This window comes from Trichechus manatus, unplaced genomic scaffold (assembly GCF_000243295.1).
Source record: "Trichechus manatus latirostris isolate Lorelei unplaced genomic scaffold, TriManLat1.0 scaffold00142, whole genome shotgun sequence".
Classification (NCBI taxonomy): Eukaryota; Metazoa; Chordata; class Mammalia; order Sirenia; family Trichechidae; genus Trichechus; species Trichechus manatus.
This window is the reverse complement of record NW_004444078.1, coordinates 526,813-539,205: the sequence shown is the minus strand read 5'-3', so window position 1 is coordinate 539,205 and position 12,393 is coordinate 526,813. Positions and strand designations below refer to the sequence as shown.

The 12,393-nt window shown below is 40.9% G+C and overlaps 1 protein-coding gene across 3 annotated transcripts in view; it reads right to left on the bottom strand.

Moving 5' to 3' along the window:
* Positions 1-11,901, bottom strand: part of TMEFF2 (transmembrane protein with EGF like and two follistatin like domains 2) — a 274,215-nt gene extending 262,314 nt beyond the window's left edge. For all 3 annotated transcript variants that reach the window (XM_004385575.3, XM_004385573.3, XM_004385574.3), the window contains exons 1-2: positions 10,535-11,901; positions 8,125-8,234 (exon numbers count right to left, since the gene is read on the bottom strand). In XM_004385575.3, coding sequence (XP_004385632.1) covers positions 8,125-8,234; positions 10,535-10,706 — 282 coding nt within the window. In that variant the 5' untranslated portion in view covers positions 10,707-11,901. The remainder of the gene's footprint in view (positions 1-8,124; positions 8,235-10,534) is intronic.
* Positions 11,902-12,393: the final 492 nt, after the last annotated feature.

Below are 12,393 nucleotides of genomic sequence, written 5' to 3'. Positions count from 1 at the left end.
TTACGGAAAAAAAAAAAAAGTCAGCAACTACTGAACATTCTGTAGACTTTCTTGACCATTCCAAAGTATGAAATTATAAATTTTGTGAAGAGAAAAGTTCATTTTTATAACAACCTTATTACAAAAAAAGTACACATTTTACAATGGAAAATTAGGCAACCTACGGGGTATAGTCATCATAATATAATCACACTCTAAGGCATTAGAGATACTTGCCTGCGTCCTATACCTGCTGATTACGCCAGGGATGTGATTATCTCATGATTACTACTACTGATGTGCTTCATTGTTTAATTATAACAAATGTAATGATTAAGATGATTATTTATGAATGCTCACCTTTGCCAGAAACTAAGTAAATCATACATACGTAGGAATGTGAAAACTTTGTTTTCAACTTTTTATTGAACTATTTGGATTTTTGATGTACTGTAATTTCATAACACATGCAAAATAAATCAACCATCTAGTGAGATGACTAGGGAAGTTAATATATATGATAATAAAGCTAAAACTCTATCATAAGTAAACTTCAACTCAAGAGTTTATTAAAAAAAGTGTGAAGTCTAAAAAGTGATAATCTGAGTGATAAAAACCTGAAATTTATTTTTTCACTCTATTTTCTTACAGAGTCTGAACAATCTCTGTCATGGATTGAACTGTATCCCAAAAAGATACGTTGAAATCCTAACCCCTTTCCCTGTAAAAGTGACCCTGTTTGGAAATAAGATTTTCATTTTGTCATGCTAATGAAGTTATACAGGACTAGGGTGGTCCCTAAACCTAATCCCTTCTGAGTAGAGTCTTACCAGAAAGGAAAACAGACAGGGAGAGAGACACACACATGGAGGAAGACACTTGTGAGAATCTATCTACAAGCCAAGGAATGTGAAGAAACACCCAGGGCTACCTACAAGGAAGGACCCTCCTCTAGAGCTGACGCCCTGATTTGGACTTGTAGCCTTCAAAACTGTGAGACAATAAATTCCTGTTCTTTAATGCCACCCTCTTCTGATATATTTGTTATGGCATGTAATGGATTGAATTGTGTCCCTCCAAGACATGTGTTGGAATCCTAACTCCTATACCTATGTATTCCTGTTTGGAAATAGGGTTTCTTTGTTATGTTAATGAGGCAATACCAGCGTAGAGAGTGTCTTAAACCTAATCACTCTGAGTTATAAAACACGCAGATTAGACACAGACACATATACACATAGGAGAGGATGGATGCCATGTGAGGATCGCCAATGAACTAAGGAATGCCTGGGCTACCAATAAGGAAGGAATTGACACGACTAAGGCCCTGATTCGGACTTTTAGTCTCCAAAACTGTGGGAAAATAAATTTCTGTCCTTTAAAGTCACTCACTTGTGGTTTTGTGTAACGGCAGCAATAGGTAACTAAGACATAGCAGCAGTAGGGAACTAAAACAGCCTCCTTCCCAATCAACCATTTAACTCTTTCTCTGTGCCTTTACAAAATAATGGCGTATTTAACCTAAGAAATTACAAATGGTATAAGTCAATGTTCCTAAGATGAAAGTCTTATTTCGTGAGTCTTGCTTCTTATCTATTATAGAAAAACTCTTAAATATAAGATTTTACTAATAGTGATCTGCTTTTCTCCAAACAGTGACTCCAAATTATACCACACTCATATTGTGACAACCATAATTGTTACATTATGATTTATCACACATTATAGAAATCTTCTTTATCTTTATTTCTATGACTTACAATCCAGACATTTTGGAAGCCCTCTATAAAATAATTCCTTTCCACAACTACACTGTTGTTCCCAGACTCAGTCTATTTCTGTGATTACACTTTTTAAAAAACTGATTTGATTAGAGCTTTTTGTTAAGGAATATCTTTAATTCAATAGGCAATTCGCTTGTAATCAGGTGGTATCTGTGGTATCTGCATTAGGGCTCTGCCTTCCACAAGCTTTCCAAATATTTTTCTTAACTCAAATCTGAAAACTGACTTGCTTGAGACTAAGCATCTCAGCCATTACTCAAGAAAGAAGGCGATAGCAAAAGGTCAGTGAAAAGTTAAATTTTCTAATGAACAAGTACTGGGGAGACACCAAATAAACAGGATTGTTACTCAAGTCATAATCATGGCCAAGGAGGTAGGCAAATGCATATAGGTGCTTGATAAATGTGCTGTGTTCAGGACCAAGAACAGGAGGATATAGACGGGATTTATGGAGACCCACTAAGACTACAACAGTATCTGAGCACATGTGGGGAGACCAGGAAAAAAAGAGGGCACAGCTGGTAACATTATATTCAATAGACTTGCTGACCCTTTCAGTAGGCAGTAGAGAGTCATAACTACTGTGGATGGCTAGACTACTTAGCTTCTCATGCTCAGGTCCTAGCATACTTGGACCTTTTAACTCCATCTCTAACCCTGGTTACAATACTTCCTGTGTAGATTCTTTGGATTCATGTTTTCTTCTCTCCAATCTCTAGAATTTTCTATTTATCCTTCTCATCCACTTCTGCAGTTTACTCAATTGTAGAGTCAGTGGACGAGAAGTGGGGGTGGGAAGTATTTATTATCTCTGTCAAAGTGCTAGTACACAATGCTGATACGCATCTTAAAACACTGGATAAACCGATAAAGTGCTCATATGCCACTTCTGAAAGATGCAGTAAGCCAAATATGAACAGTGCTAAAAACAGAGCTGCCAAGTTCCATGCACAAGCCAAGAGGGAGATTTGTATGGAGTTGAAAAGAGCTTAACTGCAGATTATCAGCACAATGTTTTTGGCCCTTAGCACCATGACTTGCACTCATTAATATGAATAACACAAGAAGGAAGCAATCTCTAAATCATTAAAGTTCAATAAAGGGAGTTTGGTCCTAGGCTCTCCCACTTCTCTCACTGCCTTGGTGTAGGGTCTTCTGTATATTACTCAACAATTAAATATTTAACAAGATTATAGCTCAGTTTCCCCATTTGAAGTGGCTACCTGAGGCATTTGGGGGAATTAACAGAGTCCTATTTTTAGAATACTTTGAAATATTCACTTATAAAAAAATTTAAATTATTTGCCTTTCATGACACATATTTTAACTAGCAGAGCACATTTAACATTGACACTCGAACTTGACATTTTTAAAAGTAAAACAGGATAACTCTATACATGAAAATAGTCTAACCACTACATTAAAATATGCCAAATTATTGAAAACAGTTTTTAGTGTTCATCATTGACACTGCTCAGTTTCAGAAGAAGGGACAGTCTCAGATGTTAAGTGACTTGCTAAAGGCCATGCAGTTGGCTGGTAAGAGAAAAAACAAGCTCAAGTCCAGATGGTTAGGTCCATAAATGTATGTGTTGTACAAACTTCCTTCCAAGGGAAAAAGAGAGTCTATTTTTCTTGAGATGTTTTAAAAATCTGTTTTTCAGTATGATTTTGTTCCAAAATTTCCACATTGCTTAAGGAAAGCAGCTACATACTACACTAGTGGATTCAATGACTTGACACTAGAATATATGGAATTCATTTTGCTACAAATGAACAAAAATGTATGTGAGAAGAGGTTTTTCATATGATTTATTGCTTGTTTGGTTAATAAAGATTTTTTTAGCTGAGATTTCAGCAACTATAAGCTATGTAAAACTTATGTTTTATATATTGCCAGCACCTTCCACAGAGTTTGGTCTGTAGAAGGTGCTCAACAGATGTTAAGTAAATTCTGTTATATTCCCAGTTGTCAAAGGCTTAGGAAGAATGGATTGGATACGGTGTATTTCTCTTCCAAAATTAAAAAAAAAAATCTGCATACGTCCCAGTTCTTTGACCATTCCATAAGTAATTTTTACTTCTCTGTGGTTACATCTCCTTATATACAAAAATTTTATGATTTTAAAAATGTGGCAGGACTATGACTATGGCAGAAGTGACTCTGTGCGACTTCCTAGGCCAGGTGATTAAAAGACACAGCTTTTGCCTGGTGTACTATACCTGGATGTGCACCACTAGAAGCCAGTCACTGCGTTATGAAGAAGCCCTAAGTAGCCCACATGGAGTGATCTACATGGGGAAGAACTGAGAGCTTTTAGATGAGTATAGCGCCAACTCTCTCCCCCCAATTCCATTCCCAGCCTCAGCTAATGCTGAGTGGAGTAGAGATGAACTGTCTCCATGAAGCCCTATCCAAATTGCAAATTCATGAGCAAAATTACAGTTCACTGTTTTAAGCCACTAAGTTCTGGGTAATTTGTCATGCAGCCTAAATAACTGGAACAATTGCAGAGCCAAAGTCTGGCTTACTAAATGAAAATATTTAATACTGAATTAAATGATATCTGAAAAACTTAAGGCTTCATCATATTTTTTTAATTATTAAGTGATCATTGATCATTGTATGTACGACCAGTGCTTATATGAATAACTAAATTTGTGTCTTTTTTATCTTTCTCTTTCTTCCCCTTTCCCATCCGTCCATCCATCCATCCATCCATCCAACCATCCATCCATCCATCCATCCATCCATTCACTGTTCATAAATTTTCAGCTCCACAATTGATTTCTCTTGCCAGATTGACCAGCATACTATTTGGTATGCAGATAGGATGCATAAGGTTGTAAGCCACTTTCAGAACTCATATCATCACATAGAAGTTTGTTGTATTGTTTTTGATATTAAGTTGTCTATAATAAATTGATACTTTTGTTGTTGTTACTGATGTTTTAATTTGCATACACAATGTCCTAAAGGGAAAAAAAAAATGCAATTGGTGTCAAAGGACCTAGGTGCTTATTCTGGGATCACCACTTAATGTAAGTTATTTTTATGTGCCTTAATTTCCTTAATTTTTAAGAGGAGGAGAAAATAATTATCTGAGTTATGAGAAATAAAAGATACAACAAGTTAAAGGGTAGACATTAGTTTATTTTAAATTGTCTAAGTAAGGTGTGGCCTAATATATGTTCACTTTAGTGCTCCAATAAACCCCAAGTAGGAAAGTATAGACTAGACACACATACACCTATTTCTCTTTGAAATTTATCTCTCAGACAGAAAGATTATAGTTTTTATCCTACTTCAGATGGAAGAATTTGTGCTTGTGTCTGAAAATACAGAGAAACAGAGAGTAGATTTAGCTAGAAATTGTTTAGAATAGTATATAGGAAAATACATTTTCAGGATTTTTCCCTTTAATCAGATACTTTGGGGAAAAAGCATGAAAAAAAAACCAACCAAATGCTCAAATTCATGAGAAATCTTATGGTGGTAAGGAATATTGGGAAATGACTGAATCAAGTTACTCTTAGCCTAAAATATCCCATTATTCTCTGTACAACTTGTACTTTTTCTTTGATATCCTACCTAATTCACCCACTCTATATTCTTGGTGTGTGTAGAGTCTAAATTTTCCACTAGGGAGATGTTTATTTTCTCCTGTCAGACTGACAATTATTATAAAGCATAAACTAATAGCGGTAGTAATCTAGTAGTAAATTTAAAGTGCTACAAGCATTAGGGAAAGCAAATTTATATTTTAGTTTCTTAATCAAACTTGCATTCATAGCCCTCCCCTCCAAATCTATTCCACTCAACAGTTATTTAAAGCAATGACAAATGTAATTGGCTGACAAAAATATGAACAACACAAATATCTTTGTCGATAAAATGTTACCAAAATTCTCTGTGGCAGTTGAAAATCCAACACACTTCTTTTTATAAAGAAACTTAATACATTTTGTTTTAGTAACTTTCATCCATTTAGATTTCTATTAACCTTTTTTTTTCTTGTGGCGAAATCTTCTTAGAACCATGACTTCCCACTTGAAGAACGTTCCTCCTGGTTCATTTTGTACTATTTAGGAGTTCACTTCTTAAGTCTACCTTGGTTACCAAAATAAGAAAAAAAAGCGTATGGGAATCACCATCTGAAAGGGGGGAAAAAACCCTCTAAAATCCTGTGGGCCTTTAATTACTGATTTAGCCAACTGTTTTTGTCCTTTACTTGAGAAACTTTGGGGGAAGTACCAATTGGAGATTTGCCACGTTCTATCTTTCCTGCGTAGTTCATTGAAAGAACAGGATTACATTGTTTAGCATAGCTGGAGATCTTAGAAATTGGTGTCATATGCATATTAAATATTCATGAATATGTTTCTTACACTATTAAAAAAAACAAAACAAAACTTGTTGCCATTGAGTCGATCCCAACTCATAGCGACCCTATAGGACAGGGTAGGACTGCCCCATTCAGTTTCCAGTGGATTCAAACTGCCAACCCTTTGGTTAGCAGTTGCAGCTCTTAACCCCTGTACTACCAGGGCTCCTTCTTACACTACAAACCAAACCCACTATCATCGAGTCAATTCTGACTCATAGTCACCCTACAGGACCAAGTAGAACTGCCTCACAGGGTTTCCAAGGAGTGGCTGGTGGTTTCCAAAAGGTTGGCAGTCGAACAATTAACCACTGTGCCACCAAGGCCCCATACCCATTGCCGTCGAGTTGATTCTGACTCATAACAACCCTATAGGACAGAGTAGAACTCTGCCTCATAGGATTTCCAAGGAGTGGCTGGTAGATTCGAACTGCTGGCCTTTTAGTTAACAGCCATAGCTCTTAACTACTGCGCCACCGCAGCTGAGTAGTATGGTCTAAAAGATTGTTGCATGCTCAGAGCAATACTTACATGCCAGGAGGTGGTGCACTTTACAAATATCAGTTGTTTTATTGTGTTTTCTTATAAAGAAGAAATAATGTCTAAGAAGATTTTAGCTTATGTAAAAGTCACTTTTAAACTATATATAAATGTGAATTCCCTTACCTCTCTCATGGGGTTGTTGAATTCAATTTAAAATACATAAATTTCATCAGTAATTCTAAATATGACATATTATACCAGCTATTTAGGCCAGTGAATTTAAGTTTAATGTTTTTTATTTGTTCTTCATCCTTTGCTTTTTTCTTGGTTTGTTTACAGTCTTGAAAAAAGTTTTCCCTGATCTCACGTATATAGTTTTGTTTCGGTACACATTTCATTGTTGAATCTTCTTTTAGACTTCCAATGTATTTTTAAAAACTCATTCAAAAACGCTCAAGAACAAATAAACGCAATGAGTATAATTCCTATGTTATTTAAACTTATATGTGATTATATGAACATTTTGAAAAGAAGTTTTACAATTTACATGCTGAAAATCATTTGTTCTATAATAACAATGACATTAATATTTATTTGATAGTTAACAGTTTTGATGATACCATGGCAGCAATGGGCTTTCGTTGTTGTTGTCGTTTTACACTAGGCAAAGTGCACCCTTCTCATGTTCATGAAATGTCTTGTGGCTACATGTGTTCTTTTAGATTGCTGGGAGATACGGTTGTAACCGAATGTGGTACCCATCGAGAAGTTAACATATTTATTATGTTCCATGATTTCCAGATTAGCACAGTAGGTTTTTTTTAATTGTACTTTAGATGAAGGTTTACAAAACAAATAGTTTCTCATTAAACAGTACACATATTGTTTTATGACAATGGTTAACAATCCCATGAGATGTCAACACTGTCTTTTCTCAACCTTGGGTTCCCTATTACCAGCTTTCCTGTCCCCTCCTGCCTTCTAGTGCTTGTCCCTGGACTGTTGTAGCACAGTAGTTTTGGGGCACATTAATATGTAGTTAATTCAAAAAGTTAACCAGATTGCCGGGACAATAAATCTCAGGTCATTAAAGCCACAGGTAATAAGATGCAAAGACAATAGTCCCGAACAGAAAGAACAAAAATAAAAATCCACACTTCTTACCCTCTGACCATTTGGACTTTTTCCCCAGTCAGTTGACTTATGAAATGCATGCTAGAAGGGACATGGAAACATAATTTTCCATTGACAGCCCAAAAGCACAACCTGAAGCTTTCTACCTCCAGTGGCATTTATAACTATGGCATATACATTTCTTCAAGAAGTGTATGTCTTCTTGACATCAGTTGGCTCTCTTGCCAGTACGTTTACTTGGTGCCAGTTTTCCTCTTAGCTTGCATAGCTATAAATTACCAAATGATGGGTTGTAAAGGGAGATCCCTGCTTTGTAGTCTTGTTAAAGAATTAGAAGATGCACACATCAGACTTCTTACCTTGAACTGACAGACGCAAGTCACAGTGTCTCCAATTCTTAAACACTCCCCATCAAATTTACAGGTGTTGGTGTCACAGAGGAAGAGATCATTTTCTCTGTCATCATAACCTCAAATTCAAAAAGAAAACATTCCAGTCATAAAAAAACAGCATTACACATTTTTTCTAAAGCACCATCTTAAAGCTTTAGATGGACTGCCCAAAATTTCAATTCCAATAACCACAGCTGTACTGCAAGGTCATTCTCTACTGATAACCTCAAAATCCAGTTAAGTGATCAATATTCATTTCTATTTTTCCCAGTTCTTTTCCAGTCAAATCCCTTTTTGATAGTACAGTTTTATTCTAGCTTGGGTTAATAAAGACAGTGGTGAAAAAAAGATTTAACGCTTGCTTCCTGACTTCCTTATTTATTTATTTATTTTCTCATTTAGGGGGCTCTATTTTTTTAACCCAAAGTCCACATTTTGGAAAACAGCTGAGGATGGTCTTTGAATGCCATTTTTGCTGTTTCTTCGTCTTTAATTACTATTTTGCTTTAAGGTCTGAAACAACCTCTTATTTGGAATTTCTCCAGACAAAGAGGAAACAAAGCCCCAATAATAAAGATAAACAGGCACGGTGTTTTCTGTGATGGTCTGTCTGGCTCAAATGAAGATTGATCACCTCTAAGTTAACAGGTTGGGAGTGAGGGTGCCAGCTTCTTAACAATCTGCCTGGAAATTCTTTTTGTTTCTACAGATCCCCTTATGATATCTGGCTATTGATGAATTGATGAATTTATTGATTGCTAATTCCAATTTCACATTTTAGTTACCTTCATAAAACAATACTAAGGGATGAAGAAAACCCATCATGTTGGACTCCAGAGCCATCAACATTTCAAACAATTGATTTTGCAGGTTTTTCAGTGTTCTTATAATAAAGCTCCTAAAAAGTGATTAGGCACCTACAAAGTGGAACTTAATTTCTTCCAGAATCACAAATATGTAAAAATAACTTAAAGAAAACATGATGAGTTTTATAAAAATCACAAATTTAAAAGTTGCTAAAAACAGAACAAAGGTAATCTATTAACCCAAATCAAATAGAGCTGCAAATTTCAACTTGCCTTTAGTTAGGATAAACTACAATGATACATAATGATTTCTTCTCTTGGAATTTACATCAGTAATAACTCAGAACTATATATTCTTTCATCCAATAAGTTACAGTTGGTCATTCTCTCCAAAGTTATATACAGTTCAATTCAGCTCATATACATTCCTGAAAGCCTTATTCAGTGCCAGATTTAACTACAGCATAATTTTATTTACAGAAATGAAAAATTACATACACACTTGCTAGAATTAGAACCAACCAGACCTAAGGGACAATATCCAGCCACGTTAATGCAGTATAAAATGCTAGCGAAATCACACTACAATCCCACCAGGTATACTACAGGAGTTTGGAGGAGTGCAGCAACTCTCATCCTTGTTTCCTATTTAATTAGGAGGCTTCAGCACAGTGAAGCTTGTCAAGCTCTCCAGTTCAGGCTCTGAAGGGATGCAAGCGAGCAAAAAAAAAAAAAAAAAAAAAAAAAAACACCTGACCCAGTCATTCCACCGAAGCCCACCCAGAAAAGATGTCAGAGCCCACCAGGGTGGGTTCTGCTCTCCACTCGCCTGCGAGTGAGTCTGCCCAGCCTAGGTCATGCTCACTCCGGCCTGGGAGAACTGGTGACGTTCTTTTCTCAACTTCCCTCCACCACCTATGAGCTTGGGGAAGCAGAGTGGGGCATCCCTGGACTGCAAGAACAACGTCTTTGGCAAAAAGAAGAGGAGGATGAGAGAGAGAGAGATTGATTCTCTCAAAACCCAAGCTCCTTTCAGAGTCCGTGTGACCTGGTATTGAATCCTAGACCAGTACATCTTCACAGCACTTTTGCCAGTAATTAGCATTTCCCCTGCAGTCACCATTTGATTTATTGCTTTCTCGCTAGTTCTTTCTCTTGAAGTTATTTCTCTCCCGTTCTTCTCAGACTTTTTTCTTTGATGATGGGAAAGGCTCTGTTGTAGGGTTTCCCTAAGGATCGGTGCTCTGTTCAGTGAAGCCACGCAACCATCCCGCTTAGTAATTTTCAAAATCCTTGCAGCTCCAATTTAAGTACTAGGCTGCAAAGGTTCTGACACCTGCACTTTCTACCCACCCCAGAGTCCTTCCCACCCCCACCCCCATTCTCTCCGGCGGCCTGGAACAGTTCCCTGTGCTCCTCGGATGGAGAGGGGTTGAAGAGGAGAGCGTTCTCAGAGGCTTGGGCTGTGGGAGGAAAGGGCTGGTGAGACGCTCCAGGGTAGGCTGATCTGTGCGGCAGACGCGCTTTGTTCTAGGGCGTTAAGGGGTCGGAGGCTGGGGTTCTGGGCTTACCAGAGCAGTTCCAGCCGGTGGGCGTTTGGCAGTCACTTAAGGAGGTAGGGAAAGCTGCGAGCTTCACCGGGCGGACTACGATGAGCAGCATCACCGGCAGCAGCAGCAGCCAGCAAAAGCCTTCGCAAAGTGTCCAGCTGCTGCACTGCCGCGGGGATTCCCACAGCACCATGACTAGTTCGCGCAACTCTGCAGCAGCAAACGGCTTCCAAGGAACACACGATCTCGGGGGCCGGACAGAGGGCTACTGAGCATCCCGCGGACGGCGGCAGCAGTGGCGGCCGCTGCAGCAGAAGCACCCAGAGTGGAAGCAGCGGCCAAGCCGGCGCATGATCCGCGGAGTTTCAGCAACATCCAGTGACCCAGCTCAGCCCTGGGAGTGAGAGGGTCGTCTGCTGAGGAGCAGCGCGGGAGACGCGGGAGGCTGCTGCCATAGGGAGTAGGCTCTGGGAAGCCAGTGGACCAAGAGGAGATGGGGTGTTGGAGGGCAGAGGAGAGGAGCCCGAGGAGGGAGGGCGGAGGGAGAGTCAAAGCGCCCCGCAACCTAGCAGCCGCCTCTCGCGCTCTACCGCCCGCATCCTTCTGGCGTTTGGGAAGCAGCAGGTCCTTAGCCCGCCCGAGGTCACGTGGGAAGAGGCAGGAGACCGCTGATTGGCGGAGCAGGATGCAGGTCCCGGGAGGGAGGGGTCGGCGAGGAGGTGCAGGGAGGAGGCGGCGGTGGACGCCACAGATGGGTTAGCTCGCCAGGAGCTGGCCGAAGTGGGGCTTGGGGGTTGGCTCTAGCGAGGAGCGCGGGCTTCGGTGTGGGCGAGTCCCACGCCCTTCTCCACCACCGGCTTTTTACTCTTCTTCTCGGGACGCCCCCTACCGAGCCCTGGGTCCGGACTAGCGCCCTTCTTTGGTGCGTGACACCGGGCTCAGAAGGCCAGGCACGGCTGGGTGGCGTCTCCCCGAGCTGGAGATGGTGGGGGCGGAGGTGGAGGAAGAGCGGCAGCGGCTGGGCTAAGAAGGGAGAGCGGGCGGAGTGGAGAGGGCGCCCTGCTGGCGCCCGGCGTTCAGGCTTGCGAGAGCGGTCGCCTGGGTTGGTAACGGGATACAGGCTGGCAATAGCGCAGCGAGGAGAGCGCAGGGACTCATTTTTCTCGGGAGCAGCAGGGAGATGGAGAGAATGAGAGGCAGTGCGGTGAGAACGGCATGGGCCGGCCTGAAGGCAGCAGAATTCCCTCAGGAACCTGCAACCTTGCGGCTACTCCTCAGGCCGGCTCCGTCAGCCTTCAGGGCTCTCTCCTCTTCCTTATCTCTCTCTCTACCCTTCTCCCTTCTCTGGCCCCCTGCAGCCCTGGCCCAGTCCGAGAAGCCGACGGTTTGAAGTCCTGTCCCCATCACTCGCCCTTCTCCAGCCAGGAGCCTGTTTTGTGCGGCCGCCTGGAAGGTGCCGGCAAACATGTTTCGAAGGTCAGATTTGGTCGGGACAGTCGTCTAAGAGGAAGGGAAAGCCCCCTAGCAACGGGTGGGTGGCTGGGCGCATTAGCCGGGGAGTGGCGTCCGGAAAGTACCGCTCTCTCCGACCAGCGGCGCGGTATTAACCCCCAGCACTGCAGGCTGTGCCGGGTCGCCGCTGACCTGGGAGAGGCTAGAAGGACTAAGTCGGCAGGAAGCTCTCGCTCTGCGCGTTTCTTTCTTTGGCTCCAGCTGCCTCTGGGCCAAACGCGCAGCCGAACTTGCACACTCTTTACCCTAATGACATTTTAGTCGGTGGTAACCGAACCGAGAGCTTTCCAGGATATGGGCGGAGATGAGCATTTTTCTTCTGTGACACGGATCGTTACTGCAGTCACAGTATTTTGGATGCCCTAAAA